At 51.6% G+C, this 16,303-nt stretch overlaps 1 protein-coding gene across 1 annotated transcript; it reads right to left on the bottom strand.

Moving 5' to 3' along the window:
* Positions 1-12,000: 12,000 nt before the first annotated feature.
* On the bottom strand, positions 12,001-14,712 carry IUM83_10783 (Calcium permeable stress-gated cation channel 1; the record flags this gene model as incomplete). Its single annotated transcript, XM_067935300.1, has 1 exon — positions 12,001-14,712. The coding sequence occupies one exon, from the start codon at positions 14,710-14,712 to the stop codon at positions 12,001-12,003; it is 2,712 nt and encodes a 903-aa protein (XP_067780633.1).
* Between the last annotated feature and the right edge of the window lie 1,591 nt (positions 14,713-16,303).

The following is a 16,303-nucleotide window of genomic DNA, read 5'->3' as shown; positions in this document are numbered from 1 at the left end:
TGCGGAGGAATCGATCTCGAGCGCTGAGCTATAGGCTTGGCGTCACCAACATCTAAGTCACAGACAACACCTCGCGCAGGGGCTGGGACTGCATTCCCATCTCCCAGAAAACTTGCGTGATGTCTTTCCAAGATCTCCCGGATCTGGGAGTCCATCTCAGGTGTAGTTTCACCAACTTCGCCGATGTCAGCTGAGTTCAGGTCCGCTTTGGGGTTCAAGTCCTTCAGTTCAGGGAGAGCCGCTAGTTGATTTCGGAGATCGCTCAGCAGCGCGCTTCCTTCGTGATAAAACACCGTAGCTTCTTCATCTATTTCAGCCTCCATTCTCAGGCATCGAGAAAACGTCTCGTCCAACTGAGATCTGGAGTTGCTCACAAAAGTCTCCGATTGTCTCGAAAAAACTCTCTTCAGTTCCTGATCAGCATTCTCAGAGGTCTCTGGCTCAGATTTTCGCGCAAATCTCGGGTTCGTTAGGATCTTCTGAGGCCAAGGATAAGAATGCTTCTCAACGGCAGGGGGTTCGTTCAACTCCCGAAGTTTCTCAGCTTCCTCTTCTCGCCTCAGAAAATCCTCAGAGGGCTCAGCTTCAAAAATCAACTGTGCCCATTCTCGATACTTCCGAGATCGCGGCCGCACAAAAAAGTCTCCATGTGGCAGGTAATCCTTCTCCACCAAACAAGCAACCACAGTGTGTTGATATACTGGGGTCAACCGGTCTGAGATATTGACAATCTTGACTGCTTTCGGTTTCCGCCCAGCTCCATAGATGAACTGTGTCACCCATTGCTTGCCCCTCCCAGCCCATTCCTGGACTTTCTGAGGGTCGGCATGGTCATACTTCACAGGGCGAATCACAGATTCTCCTGGTTGTAGCCAGGCGGTCTCCAACATTCTGACTCCGATTTCCAAACCAATATGATCCACCTCAGGTCCTCCAACTAAGAAAAGACTTTCCTCATCTGGGAGTTGAACCATGCCTTCGCGTGCACAGAGGCGAACCCCAGCAGCAATCATGAAGTCCATTCCCAGAAGACAGTCGACACCTTCTCCAACATTACCAACCCAGATATCCATGATGTAAACAACCCGAGTTCCGAGCGTCAACTTGATCTTAGCTTGAGCTGAAACATAAGTGGGAACGTCCCCGACCCCAGTTACTTTGAGTCTGTAACCACGTCTGAGCTTGAGCCTTAACCTGCGTGCAAGGTCTAAGCTCATAAAACTCGTAGTAGCCCCAGAATCCAACATAATCTGTAATCTGTGATCGAAAATCGCTCCATGCACCTTTGCCACCGCCCGTTTTTCACCAAGTAAAGTGTGATTGCTCCACCAGCCATATCTCTGACCTGGGACTAGGGCGAACTCGAGATGGTTCTCAAGCTCAGCCTCAGAGTCTGGGTCTTCGAGGTCAGCTCCAACGGAATAGACACATCCTTGCTCAGATGAAGACATACATTTGGGGTTATTACTGCGCCAACATGGAAGGGCAGAGCCCACATATGCATATGCGCAGCATGCTTGGGACTTCGGCTCGTCACGCACTGGTTCCCAGACCAGCGAGCCTAGTGGTTTAACGGCATCCCAGACTCCGGGCCATCCAATAGAGCTTGGACTACCTCAGGAGCGAGGCCCTCGATGGAACCCCCCAGCACGGGTGACATCCTGTACTGCTTTTAGAGCCGACCACATGTCGCATAAACCCCGGCGATGGTATTCGCCGCACTTGGAACATGGTTGGCGTCGACAGAACTGAGTCGGGTGACCCTCTTCGTGACAACGTCCACAGATGAGCTTGCTCCAGCATTTCTCCGTAGTATGGCGGCTGCTGCCGCATTCTCCACAAGTCTCAGCATGCTGGTACTCATCGCTTCTGGGCTGGGATCTGGGCTTCCAAGCCAATTTCTCAGCAACTCGGTAAATCTCCTCATCCAGCAGGGCTGTTGTACAGCTTAGCTCAGATGGTTCTGTGATCTCCTTCCCGGACATCTGTGCCTCTTTGGGGCTTAGATTCTCAGCTCCGGTCTCAGTTTCGGTCTCAGCTTTATTATCTGAGGGAATCTCCGAGTCATCCTTGAAATGGACATGTCGTCTCAGATCTGAGTCGAAATTTCCTCCATCAGCCAAGAACGCCCGGCCCTCAGCTCGTCGTTGCTGAGGCTTAAACCTGCCAAACTGCACAGTCTGGGATGGGCTTCGCTTTTGCTGAGCATCCCGGCTTTCATCTCGCTGCAGAGCTTCAATACGTTTCAAAGTCTCCTCCAACTCGCTCAGCGTGTCAAACTTCTGACCTTGCAGAGTGGTTCTCAGCCGAGAATCACCCACAGCTTTGATGAAGCGCCTAATATGCGCTTCACGGTCTGGGGTTGGCTTCAGATAAGCGATGTTGGCCTTCTTTGCAGCACGGTTGAGGCGGTAGAAGAACATTCTGGGGGTCTCTCGGTCTCGGATCCTCATCTCGTAGTACCGCTCAGCCTTGGAACCAATGCTTCGGCACCATTCCTTCTTGAAAACGTGTGAAAGCTGTTTCCAGTCTGAGCGGACATCATCTGAGAGCTGAATACACCAGTCTTTCAGAGAACCTGAGAGTCTCATACGAAGCTGGACAATCCGAGTTCGTTCATCCTAGGGTGCCATGGTAGCATAGTACATGAAACGCTCCCACCAGTTGACTCGGTCCTCCAGGGGTGCATATTCATTGAACTTTTCCAGAGCATCATGGGGAATCATCGCTTGGACTACCACTCGAGTCCCAGAGCTGGGATCAGCACTCTTGGACTGGGCCACAGCTCCAAACTGATTTTCGAGCTCATCCTGAGAAGAGTCACTTGAGCTGGAATCGTCTGACTCAGATCCGCTATCATCTGGGCCTTCTGGCGGCGACGTCCGAGATTTCTGACTTCGGCGAGACGCTGAGCCTGACTTCATCTCAGACCTGGTCTCAGATTTGGTCTCAGAAGTCTTGGTCCTGGTTGAAGCCTGGGCTTTCCCAGCTGAACTTGGCTTGCTTTGACTGGCTTTTACCAATTGTTGCACAATACTCGTCAGCTGAGCAAGCTGGGCCGTCACAGAGTCTCCAGGAGTCTGAGATGTAACCGGGATGGCTGGGATAATCTGAGCTGGGGTCTCAGGCTGAGATCGAGAAACAGCAGTTTGGCGAAGTTGGTCTTGAGCCACTTGGAAGCGGCGGATTTTCTCTTCTTGGATCGCCACTGCCTTCTTGTGGTCGATCTGAGCTTGGGCATATTTCTCATTCATCATTCTCAGCTCAGATTCGTATTCGGCTCGAATGCGGCTCGCTTCAGCTTCCTCAGCTCTCTTCCGCTCAGCCTGCCGAGCTCGATCCTCAGCTTCTCTGAGACTTTGTTGCACACCCAAGAGATACCGAGCTCGGGTTTCGTCTTCCTTGCGTTTCTGAGACTCCTCCTCAGCCCTCTGCTTGGCCAACCGCTCGAGTGCTTCCAACTGAAGTTGTTGCTCTGACTTCTGAGATCTGGGAGCTGAGTTTAAACTTGTTTGGGGAATGTACTGCTGAGAGCGGTGATCAATCGTCTCGGCTCCTTGCTCCACAAGTAAAGTTCTCAGCTCAGCCTCGAGCTCAGCTCGTCTTGCCTGAGCCGCAGCAATTATGGCTTCCGCCTCAGCTCGGACTCGGGCTATCTCGCGTTGATACACACTCTCCAGTTCAGTGTCAGTCACAGGAGGCTGAGAAATTTTCGGAAAAACATATTGCGGGGTCTGACGAATTTCCCAGGTCGGCTTCACAGATGGGGTCACAGTTCTCTGAGGTTCCGCATCATTCATGCCGCTGAGAGCGTCCTTCTCAGATTCTGGTGTGCCAGGCAATGGCACTTGCGAGGGGTTCGCGTCCCTGGCCGTCCCAGTCTCAGACCGAGCTGAGGTTGAAGTAGTCTGGGGTGTAACTGAGACCATTACAGCTGGGAAATTACTCCGCGCGGCTGAGGTCACAGATCCCATCATCACCGTTGCACCTGAAGTGGGTCCAAACGTTCCAGCTCCAACACCATAATCTGAGAAAGACATCAGAGACGATCCCGAGGAACTTAATCCAGACAGGTCCGTCCCTTGGTCATTCCCAGCCATGGAGGCATCAGAACCAGCTTTTGCACCAACCACACTTGGAACTGTGCCCGATCTTGCACTTCGCATAGCATCCGAATCACTCCCAGACCCGTGCCAGGATAGCAGAGATGTTGAGGGGATCGAAGGATCTGAGCGTAACGAGGGCAGCGGAATCTCAGCCGGTTCATGGCTCAGCTGGGGTTTCTTGCGAATTGGTTCTTCATCCAAGCTCGAAGCTGGGCTTCTCGGCCGAAGACCAGTCAGCTGAAGACGCATTACCACTTCTGGGCCAAGGAAAAGCTGGGCATCCTCACCCATAGCCACATCTCCATCTCGATCAACTGGGAATCCGAGTTGGGTATCAGATCCCTGAGCAGCAGACTGGGTCTGAAGAGAATCTGAGGTTTGTCGAACATAGTATGCTGTAGTACCAACCACAGATTTCCAAGTCGCCAGCTCAATGCCAAGGAAATGAGCGATTCGCTCGATCTCAACTCGGACCCGAGAATCTGGGACCCCAGACACTTCATCCAAGCTGGGCCAAGCTGGGACTCGGTTCACAAATTCATACCCAGCTTCCCAGAGCATAGTCTGCAAGAGCGCCACGCAGGCAATCGGTGGAAGCAATTTCAGCGAAACTTTCACAGCTCTCAGGTCTGAGATGACTGGGAGTCGCCGTCGCTCAGCTCGAAACACGTTCAACCACCTAGCGGCAGGCGACCGGGTCACAGAAAACAAGTGTCGACCGGTCGACTCAGCAGCTTTGATGAATCCCCACAGGTCGTAACCACCGTGACACGGGTTGTACGCGATGTCGACCGGGTGAACAGTCTCAGCTGGGACTCCCATCCACATCTCAAACTGGGATCGTGCATAGCTCAGCATTTCTTCGTCAGTCATCTCTGGGAGTGGGGCTAGAGCCCAAGTCTCAGCTTCTCCCTCAGGCACACCTTGCAATCTGCGAGTGGTTCTCTGCTCAGGCCACAGAGTACTTGACCAAGCACCGCCACCACTTGCATAGCTGGGAAGTGTGACACCAGGCGCATAACTCAGCCTTGTAGGGGTCGTCCCAGCCCCAGAAACACTTTTCGTTCTCAGATGTAGCTCGCACTTACCCAAAAGGCTGAGCGCACCACCCTCGGCTTGGCTACCGGGATTACTCCCAGTAGTTGGCTCTGGGCTGAGACTCGGCGCTTGAGCAGTGGTCATCTCAGCTGAGAAACTTCCTCGATATGTCGAACTGTGACTCGCTGGTGGTAATCCCAGACTCGGACCATCATTTCTCGGAACATCTTGTCTTGGATCCGAATCTCGACCAGTCTCAGCTTGCTTCTTCACAGGCGAGCTGGGCGGCGGCTCGGCATCCTCAGTTTTGGGCGCAGCTTCAGGTTCAGCACTCATCTCAGCTTCTTCCTCAGCAGATACGCTCAGATCATCACTTTCTGGGACCCTTTCCGACTTCCTGGACCTGGGCGTCCCAGCATTCTCCATCATCACTTCAGCCGGCAAACCAGCAACTCTGAGACTTCGCCGAAGCGAAGACTCAGACATCTCACCACTTGTCTTGGAAACTTTCGAGTCGGGAGCAGTCGACATGACTTGCACACGTCCGTCACCAAAGTCGTTTCCTGATCCGGGCACGCGCACCAGCTGTGGCGATGCGGGCTCCAAAATCAGGGAATAGCCTCGCGGCTAGACCTCGATCTCAGACCACTCAACTCAGAATCTGAGATTAGATCTCAGATCCTAAGCTGGGTGAGGCGTGTGTTCCTCACTCTTGCAATCCCTTGACTTAGTTCTTCCTAAGGCTACGCTGTGGGCCCAGACTTGCGTCGGCCACACCAGCTGCCTCCGAACTCGACAGTTCCCAGATGCCCCAGACGAAGCTTGCTCCTTGCTTGGAAGGCCCTTGTACGCACGTGCTGAGTCCGCTGTGCCCCGTTTTCTTGAATATAAACACGTTCACTCCACACACACTTAGTCCACTTCTCTTCTCAGGCCCTTGGACTCTGGGCCTTAACAGCCTCCTCCTTGCTCAGCGACTCCGGCTTCGAGTCGCTTCCAGTCACGACACTTCCTCCGGCGGCTCAGACTGAGAGCCGCACAACGGTCTTCACTCGCCCCTCAGACCAGAGTGGCCCCGAGAGTTGGCTCGGTCTGAGCCTGCCTTGATCCAGGGTTCTCGCTCTGCACCCTGGGACTTCCGCGCACCACGCCTTGATGTAGGCGACACAGCGAAGCTGGGAACCACTATCCCAGACTATTCGCGCCACACGGATACCACCAGCAACCCCAGAAACCACTATCCCAGGTGTTGCTCTGCCGAAACCTCAGAGCGGAGCACCTTCCGCCCGAAAATATGAAGCACCGCCAGGAAACCAGCCAACCAGCACGAAAAACCAGCCAAACCAATGTCCCGCGTGTGGAAATACAACAACGAAGGCAAACCGGGCCGAAACACGAAAAGGCTTGGTTGTTGAACTTGAATTTATTTGGAGTTAGCTGAGCTTGACCGTAGAACACTCGTAGCGACTCCACTTGACCTTGCGCGCGCCGCCGGGGGCAGGGACTTGGTCCCTGTGTAGCAACACGCCCGTTGGCGCAAGACGAACTCCGCAGCTTGCGGTCTTCGGGGCAAAACAAACTCTGATTATTATCATGCACATGCACATACAAAGGGCCTATCAAGTAAGGGTGCAAACATCTCCTGGGTACACCTTGAACAAGGGTGAGACACCCACTAAGCTACTGGCTTGGCGGCGCCCGTGAATGCGCGTCGGCCCTTCCATTGGCCTGTCTGTGTCAGTCATCACTTGATTACACTGATTACACCTGGGTGCAAATCAGTGATATCCTGATTACGCCAGGATTTTGTGGCCGGGATTGGGCGGACTTGGTCTGTCATCACCTGATTACACTGATTACTCTGGGTACAAATCAGTGTGTAATCAGGATGACGCCAAGATTCTGCGGCTCCCGTTGGCCCAAATCCATAGGCGACTGGTCAGGCCGAATCTTGTGTGCCCGACACCAGGGGCCGAAAAGCCACAACGGGGCGACCCTTCAGAGTGACCTTCCAAGCGGCAACCGCCAACTCCAAAGAGCAACTACCACAGCTCCCAGACCGGCAATGTAGCCATCGCTGTGTACCCACTTCATAGGCGAGACCACGAAGTCGCACTTCAGGCCCTGCAGGCACGCCGTAGGCTTTTAGTCACGTCCTAGGCTTGGAGCGTCAGCTGTCTTTCACCAGTTGCCACTTATCCTCACGAACATCGTGCATCCAGACACCAACTTGCGCCCACAATCACCGTGTCTCAGTTTTGGCACAAGTTGAGGGACTGCCGGGCTGAAAACCTGAGCTGGGGGCAAAATACGATGTTGATTCCATACCCCGGCTGTCCAACCGATTTGACATGTCTCAATTCTGGCTCGAATTCTGGGACTCTGAGGCCGGGAATCTGAGCTGGGGGCAAAATTACGATGTTGATTCCATACCCCGGCTGTCCAACCAATTTGACGAGTCTCAGTTTTGGTTCAACTTCTGGGACTCTGAGTCTGGGAATCTGAGCTGGGGGCAAAATTACGATGTTGACTCCATATCTCAGTCGTGGCACCCCAAAGCCGAGATGAAATCAGACGCCGCACGCCACGCCTTCTTCCCAGACCCCAGACTGCACATCTCATGGTCTGGTCCACAGGCAAACCTCAGACCGAACTCCAAATCACCAAGTCTCAGACTTTTGCCACCACTCTCAGGTCTCAGAACTCCGGGCATTCCAAACTGTGAGATCACCAATCTGAGACCTGAGGTCTGAGACTTAAGCAACCATGGGACTTCAAATCACAGACCCAGAAGGCCAGGGCTCAATTCGTCACCCAGAGCCCGATCCAAGGCCTGGAACCTCAGATCTGTGGCCTCTAGAGCGATTCTCAGACCTCAGACTCCAGACCGAATTCAAATCTCAGACCTGGGGATCTGGGGTCGCCGCAACTCAACGTTCGCAGAGCTCAGTTTCCAGATGTAGCCAGCACAACTTGAAGTATGTACAAAAACCAGACTTGGATCAAGAAATATCCACGTTCCAAGTGACATGTGGCCGGTACGTGGTAGGGTTTGGGCCTCTGACTGATGGGTCCTGGCCAAGAATTGGCTCGGACCTCGTCACACTTGCGTTCCTTGCACTGCTGACGTATCTCGATATCCATAGTGACGATATCGATTCGTCCAACAACGTACGAGTTTTGTTTTATATTTCCACCAATGTTCATCCAAATACGAAGCAATCACCGGAGACAGTAAATGCAGATGCGCGCGATGAAGTTCAAAATCTTGTTCCGTTTTAGAGTCCACAGTCTTGTAGAAGAATTCCATGAAAACTTGAGTCTCCCAGGTATTCTCATATTTATCCTGCCCAGGGAGCGGATTGGATACAGCGACCTGGCCCAACACGGTCCGTGTTTTCGCTAGTACATTCTGGTTAAAGTGCCACCTACAAATCATCGAGGGAACGGAGGAGAAAAAAATTGCGAGAGCATTCATACATGCAAGTTCACGGTCTGTAAGAATTACAGTAGGAAGCGGAATTCCTTGCTCTTCTAGCATTGCCCGAAGTGTCTTGAGAAACCAACTGAAATCTATCTCTTTCTGTCCAGGGAGAAAACACTGTGCTACTGGAAGAACTGTGTTCATACCTGTCATAGATATGACGTTCACAAGCGGAAGATCGTACTGGTTCGTCTTGAACGTGCCGTCCATAATTAATACATCGCAATGAGTAACATAAAGACGTAAAGCTTCTGGATGTGCCCACAGTAGATACGACAATTCGTTAGATACAGGGTCCACTTCAAATCGATAGAAAAACTTGTGGGTTTCTAGTAACGCGAACATAGCCTCCATCGGTGTCTTGGTCGCCAGAGCTATATGGCGGGTTTTGAGCTTGGAATTACTGATGTCCTTTGGGAGGACTAAAGACTCCGGATCATTATGTAAAATAGACGCTCGAATTTTCGTCACTGGTATTCCAGCAGCCGATTGGCTGTCAATAAACTCGTGCATATTGTCAGCCGGAGCGAGGGCAAGTCTGCTCGTCGCTCGGCGTCGATGAGCTGCATGAACCCTAATATCTTCTGATGGGGGGTGATTGTGAACCTCACTTTGGCGAGTGTGAACAATTTTCCAAGGGCCTAGAACGTTGGTTTTAGAGACCGCACAAATTTTAAGGCGCATCGGGCAACCACTGCGTTTAGATTCGCGCATATCCCGCTTTCTTTCACTGTCTATCAGGCGTTGCGTGCACTTAGGCTTACCAGCTCGATCACATTCGTAATTTCTTGCCCAAAAATCTGTTTTTGACCCATTCAGGTAGCGTACCCGACGCCGCGATACGTTAAATCCATGGCGCAAAGTCCATTCATGAACCGCTTTTTCAGCTTCGTCATGGTTTTAATACAGATATTCTGGTGGAGGTTGAATTACATACAACTCGTCTCCAGATAATTTGGTAGGAACAAAAACGTTCCCGCCATTGGTTCCCGCCATTGGTTCCCGCATAACCACATGAAACTTCCTCTCGAATACGACTTGCAGATTTTTCCTCTTGGTCGAGATAGTGCGCGCAAACAGGGGCGAAAATTTTGTCATCTACCCACTCCAATTCGTCTGAGTCTTCAGAAGAATTATCCGAATTACAATCAGGGAAGTCATACTCGAATAGCAACATTTCTTTTTCAGAATTGGATAACCCGAAATCATCACATAACGAATCCTCTTCACGGATACTTTTCGCATCGTCACTTCCTAAATTCATGTCTTCATTGCTGCTGTCATTCATGCGTTCGTCACTGGCATCCCTACGTTCGACCCACGATTCCGACTCCCCGGAAACATTCCGAGCGACATTATCTCCACCTGTATCGCGCTGTAAAGCGGATGCCGCATAGTAGATTTCCGAAAGCTGCTCATTATCCAATTGTGTCGCAACATGAGTCGACTCCCGATCGTGTAAATTGCCTGTACACGCTGACAAAGCCTGGTGGTTGCGAGGGTTGTCACCTTGATAGAACGTGGCTTTTTGCCAACCAGGTGATCGCATCTCGTATCAATCGGTAACTCTTTGATAGATCGTGTAGGCGTTTTCAAGTAGAGAGGAGAAGGGTGGGGGGTCGAAGCAGGTGCTAGCTGAGGGAACTCACTAACGGACGAACTCTAGAGCCGACACTACGGTCGAATTGTTGGCAAATTCAGTTGCTATAAATGTACGTCAAAACGGACGCTTCAGTATAGTTGACTCACACAGACTAATTCGGGTCATTCGCAAATGCGTGACTCTCAAAACGCATATACCACTGACCCACAACAGTGAAGTTGGGTCAATAGTGCGGTTGACCCTAATCAAAGAAATCGGGTTAATCGACTCGGATGGGGTTGACCCTCAACAACGAAATCGGGTCAAGCCACTTAGACGGGGGTTGACCCTCAACAGCCAAAGTGGGTCAGCACGTTTGGTATTGCGTGTTGCCCATTTTGGGGCGTTACTATCTGCCATCTGTTTGCCCAAATGCCCTGGGGCCCTCCCAATGAGGGCCCTCCTTAGCAATCCCCTTTGTTATCACATACTAGCCTCGAACTGTATGTTTCGGAGCTCATTTTGCCACCTGATGGCTCAAACACAGCGCGGGGCTAAGAGCCGACGTCCAAAAGGACGCCGCCGTAAGGCGAAGACGCACACTATTTCATCCTTCCCCGCGTTACAAAGGTCTTTACGCCTTAGTATCTCCTCAAATGTATTGTGTACCAATACGCTGGCACAATTCCTCATTCTTCAGCAATCTACAGCTGCTCTTACGAGCAGTTCCACCTGTAGAGTTCAAAGTGGGGCAAAAATTTCAGATTTTCATGTGCGACAATGAGTGGTTGTAAATATGATCTCCCTGGTTTCGCATAAGGTGCTGTAAAACGAGGGGAGAAGCGAAGAACAAAACAAACTCTATGCATGCGAACTCTTCAGTAGTACGCCATATCTTGAGTGCAATTGGTGTCCAGAGGATACTAACTGAAACGTGCTCAGCGTGTGCATGCACCCTATTGATAACAGAGCATTTAAGAAGGCCAAGGGCATCATATCGGCTTTGCATTACAAAATTGTCGACTGTTCCATCTCGGTGTTCACGACGTTCCTCTGAGCCCTCATTGGCTATCCTTTTTCTACGCTGCAAAGGGATCCCTCTGCCATTTTTGACCTAATTGTTACCCCGTTGGCATATATAATCCACTTTTTCTCAGACCAGTGCCAGGGTGTTGTTGTATTCTGAGGGGGTAAATAGCTTTTAGTCCACGTTTCACTCTACCGGTGGAACTGCTATAAGTTAGCAGTTTTGTCAGAAGTAAGAGTTGGAAAGGCTTTCCTCAAAAGTCAACAAAAGTTACTCAATAATAAGTAGTTCCCGCATTCCCCTCGCGGAGAATTCCACGTTGACCTGCCACCACCGTGTCTTGGCCGGAAAGTAGATTTGTCCGCTTGAGAGCATTAAGGGGAGATGCGATCGGGCAACTGGCGCCGAATACAGCAGGTTGAAGTCATGATGCTCACGCACTGACGAGTGCAGATCGTCAAAGTCGACAAATAGGAAGCGCATGTCCGGCATAATGCCCAGTGCCGTCAGAAATCGGGTATGTAAGCAAGCGATAAAGGCGAATTGAAAACAAAAAACACAAACGTCATCAGGAAAAATGAAATTGACTTAGTCGGAGCTATAGCATCGTATCCGTTTCTCCCGTTTTTGGCACTAGCAACTAGAGAAGACACATCCCGAATTAAATCTGTACTTGTACGCTGAAGGGAATAATTGGATTTGTCGCCTCATCCAAATGGTCATTTCGATCAATTACTCCTACTTTCAACAGCATCTCCATCGCTCATTCCGACTTCTTGATTTCATCCTTCTTATCCTTGTTCAGCTCCGCCAAGCGAGTTTGTTGGCTAATAGGTTTCGCTGGTTTGTTGAGAGGTTCCACAGGGGCTGAGGGAGGCTCAAGTTGCACGTTTGTCGCATCAATAGCAGCACCAGCACCACTCTCCGGGTCGCGCCCTAAGATCGAAGCTGGTCTGAATGCCTCAATCATCGCTGGCTGCTGATAAACCCCATCCAAAAAATCATACGAATCATCCTTACGCTCTTCATCGACGTCGCAGCACTGATCCAGCGGTAGGTTTTCAGCGGCTCGCTTGAGATGGGATAGATCGACAGCATACCAGTGGAAGACTAGCGTAATGAAAGGTAGCATCGTCGTGAGTACGATCGGTCCGTACCCAGCCGACTTTAACGACAGCAGGCCGATAAGTGTACACTGGGCAATGATGAGCGCGCCGATGACGAATGAATACAACGGAGGCCAAAATACGCCCATGGAGTTGGTCGTTGCCCAGCGCGTGCTGTTAACGAAAAAGAAGCAGCGCTTGTACGAGAGCTCCGACACCGCAAAGAACATCGCTCCGAAGTAGCCCACCAGTGGCGCGATGGGAGCAAACACCACGACAAACAAGAAGACGAGATATTGCTGAGCCAAATTCATCGGGGCGTCAAGATCCGTCTGGTAATTCACGGGGCAAAGACCCATCCAGTCTCGAGGTTGTGGGAGCTTTGCATGCATCGGGGCAAAAAGGTGATACGCAGCTGAGATCGCAACAGGCGATACTCGAAGCAAAAACACCGACATATCTACACAGAATTGCGTGATGATGAAGGTAATGAACATCATCGATTGGTTTGCGATAGTGTTCCCGAGAAAAAAGAAAAGCATTCGCGGTTGGTCCAGGAAAACCATGAACTCGGTGATGATGGATCCCGCAAGAGCTGACACGAAAAACATTTGAAAGGCTTGGAAAAAACACAGCTTAGTGAAGCGGCTGGCCTCCACCTCCGAAATCGACAGATGGCCCTCTTGCGTCGATAACAGTTTGAAAATCACGTTTGCCAGTCCATTCATCGCTGAATACACCAGAGGTGCTGTCTGCTGCAGCGCAATGAGAAGCCACGGATTTTTCTCCAAGAAACCACCAAGCCACGGAAACAGGTGCCGCAACTCGTCGACACTCGCCATGGAAGCGACGAAAGCTGTTGGCACAGTCCAGAAGCACCCAATCAAGAGAGAAACACCCATCGAGATGAGTTTCCACTTCGCTTTGAGCTTGTGAGGGAGACCAAAGTTTTTCCACTGCACGTCACGGATGTTGGGAGCAGGAAGCACAACCATCCGGCGCGGGTTCTCCACCTGAAGCAATTGTTGCGCAGCTTGAGCCGACCGAATACTACGAAAACTCACGAAAGCGCAGCTGCGCATCACATTCGGGCGCTTCGGTACAGGAACACTAACATGTAGCAGCGGCAGGGTTTCTTCGCCCCACCGCCGGTCATCCATCGAGCTCTTCGTTCTGCGCAATTTTTCCGCTAAGTCGCCTAGGGCTGAGAATCCACGAGGAGCAGCACTCGTCGAGCCGTACTGCTTTTGGCTGGTGACTTCCTGGGCTTTTTCTGCCGACTGACGCTGCAGAATCTCGTCCCGGACCCGAACAATCTCGGCCTCGAGCTTTTGCAACTCCTCGGTGTAGTGATCGACGGCATCCACTTCCTTACCGCCGCCACAGAGACCGAAGAATCTGCGGCCGATCAATTCCTTCGGTCGCTTGATGACGTCCTGGTCGCCAGCCTTGACTTTCGCTTCCGTCAGCTTGACGTTCGCAGCGTACAGGTGATACACGAGCTCCTGGCGCTTGTCCAACAGTCCTTCCAGTTCGGCACACTCGACGCCAATGTAAACCGAGTGGACCGAGTCAGGAAACAGGAAGTCCAGATACGCCTGCAGCGTCTGTGGGCGACGCTGTGCCTGTGGCAGGTCTGAGATGACAACACTGTACTGCTGCGGGTGTTTACGCATGAGGAACTCGTGGCAGCGCTTTCGGTAGACCGTGTACTCGTTGAGCAACAGCCGCATGACGTACACGCTGATAGCGTAGGCGACCAGCACGGTGAAGTACAGTCTCCAGTCGTCCTTGCCCACGTTGGCGATCGTGAGTCTGTCCACGACGTCCAGTTTCACCTTCCCGTCCGAGGACAGGACGTTGGCTGTGCCGTTGCCGGCATCAATCTGCTCGTCCAGCATGATCATCACCATGGAGGTGACAGCGGAGGCGTTGCCCCCTCCCGCTGCGCCAGGCAGCAGCTGACTCAAGTGGTGGCGCTGCTTCTCCTGCTCCTGGGCCTCGAACACGGCTGCCGTGAAGAAGTACATGGGGAAGAGCGCCAGCGAGCACGTGACGCACAGGAGCGCCACCTTGCGGCCCATCTTCATGAAGCGCAGCAGCACCCAGGCGTCGAGGCCGCACTTCTCGGCCACCTCGGCCTCGTCGATGCGCCACAGGAAGGGCACCCAGCCCAGGAATTTCCGCTGCTTGGACTCGGGGAAGTCCGCGTGGTTCTCAGGCGCGTACACGTGTGGCACGCGCGGCCGCAGCGTCTCGTACAGTAGGATCAGCACGATGAAGACCGGGAAGTACACGGCCACGCTGGTCAGCAGCACATTGGCCGCCGCTTGGGTCGTCACCTGCTCCGTCGTCACGTGCATGCCCATGGTCGCAGGGTGTGCGGGGGTCGTTCACGTGCGCCTCGGGGTGCGGATCGCTCGCTGGAACTTGGCGAATGACGCAGATGTGATTGGCACCTAGAAATCAGGGCCGCCATAATCAAAAACGAAAGATTTTACCCGCGAAAAAGGAGTGGTGGCAAAAAATACACGAACTGCACATTTTCGAACATTTTAACCAGTAGTATGTTCCAATTCGGTTAGAAATCGGTCAATCGACGTACATGTATCTCGCGAAGCCCGCTCGAATGTGGTCGCCATTTTGAAATCGGCTAAGAATTGACGGAACTGTCAAAAATAACGCCTTGCAGGGATGGCAAAAAGTATAAGAATGAAGGCGTATATTGCGTTTTTAATGGGGCTCTAGGTGTTGTTTAACATTGCCGTTGCGTTTTGGATGTATCGCGCGATTAGTACGTCTGTTAATAGGAGTTTTGACTTCTGTAAAGGCCAAGCATGGTGTCAAGAGGCCCAAGCTTCTTGGAACACGAGCAAGGTCAGATCCGAGCTTTCCAAGACGGCGGCATGAGCCTGAATGCGGTAGCACAGCGACTTGGGTGTTCCAAGACCGGTGTGCATCAGTATCTGAAGAACCCAGAGGCCTACAACACCTCCAAGCGCCCAGGAAGGCCGTCCAAACTGTCAGCTAAAGATACCCGCCGTCTTCTGCAAGGATCTCATTCTGGGAAATTTAGCTCGTCATAGCTTGCTAGCGATCTACAACTACCTATTAAAGCTCGCCGGGTTTACGCAATCCTACATGACACGTTTTCGCAGAAGCACAAGAAACGAAAGAAGGCACCGGCGTTGAAACGCCACCACAAGATAGCACGTGTGGAGTGTGCGTATCCTCGGGCTAGATGGACGGAAACATGGAAGGTTGTAGTCTTCAGCGACGAAAAGAATTTCAATCTGGATTGTCTGGATGGATTTCAATACTATTAGCACAACCTCCGCACCGAGGAGCAGCTATATTCCAGACGACACTTAGGTGGGGGTGGGGGTGGGGCAGTCATGATGTGGGGTGCGTTTTCATCATGAGGTAAGTCTAAGCTGGCTATCCTTTCAGGTATGCAAAACAGCGTCAAGTACGTGGAGACACTAGAGCAATATTTACTGCCGTTTTGTGGAGGATTGCTTCCACCCCGCTATGGCGTAAATTTTAACAGCTCTGTCAATTATGTTTCGATTTTAAAATGGAGATCACCACTCGATCGGGCGTGTCGAGATACACTGATTGGCCAATGATCAGTACGGTTAGAGAATTGCACTGATCAAAAGGTTAGAAAACGAACCGTTCGTATAGTTTTTTTTTGTTTTTCAGCACTGTAGGTCAGAACAAGAAGACCACCATCTTGAGGGCATCCCCAACAGGCGGGGTCTCAGGGTGGTTGTATCTTGAAATTGGAGCCCTGTACCGTTCTGGACGGATCAAATCGGACTAAAACCCCAAATTTAGTTACATGTGCCAGAAAAGGGTCATTCATACGTCTTGGCGTCAATAAAAGAATTTGGGGTCGCCATATGTTATTCCCGAACTTCTCGTGATTTAGGACAGGAACAAAATTAATTTAATGAG

This window comes from Phytophthora cinnamomi, assembly GCF_018691715.1.
Source record: "Phytophthora cinnamomi strain GKB4 chromosome Unknown Contig126, whole genome shotgun sequence".
NCBI classification, from domain to species: domain Eukaryota; phylum Oomycota; class Peronosporomycetes; order Peronosporales; family Peronosporaceae; genus Phytophthora; species Phytophthora cinnamomi.
Note: the sequence above shows the minus strand (reverse complement) of the source record. Positions and strands in the feature narration are given on the sequence as shown.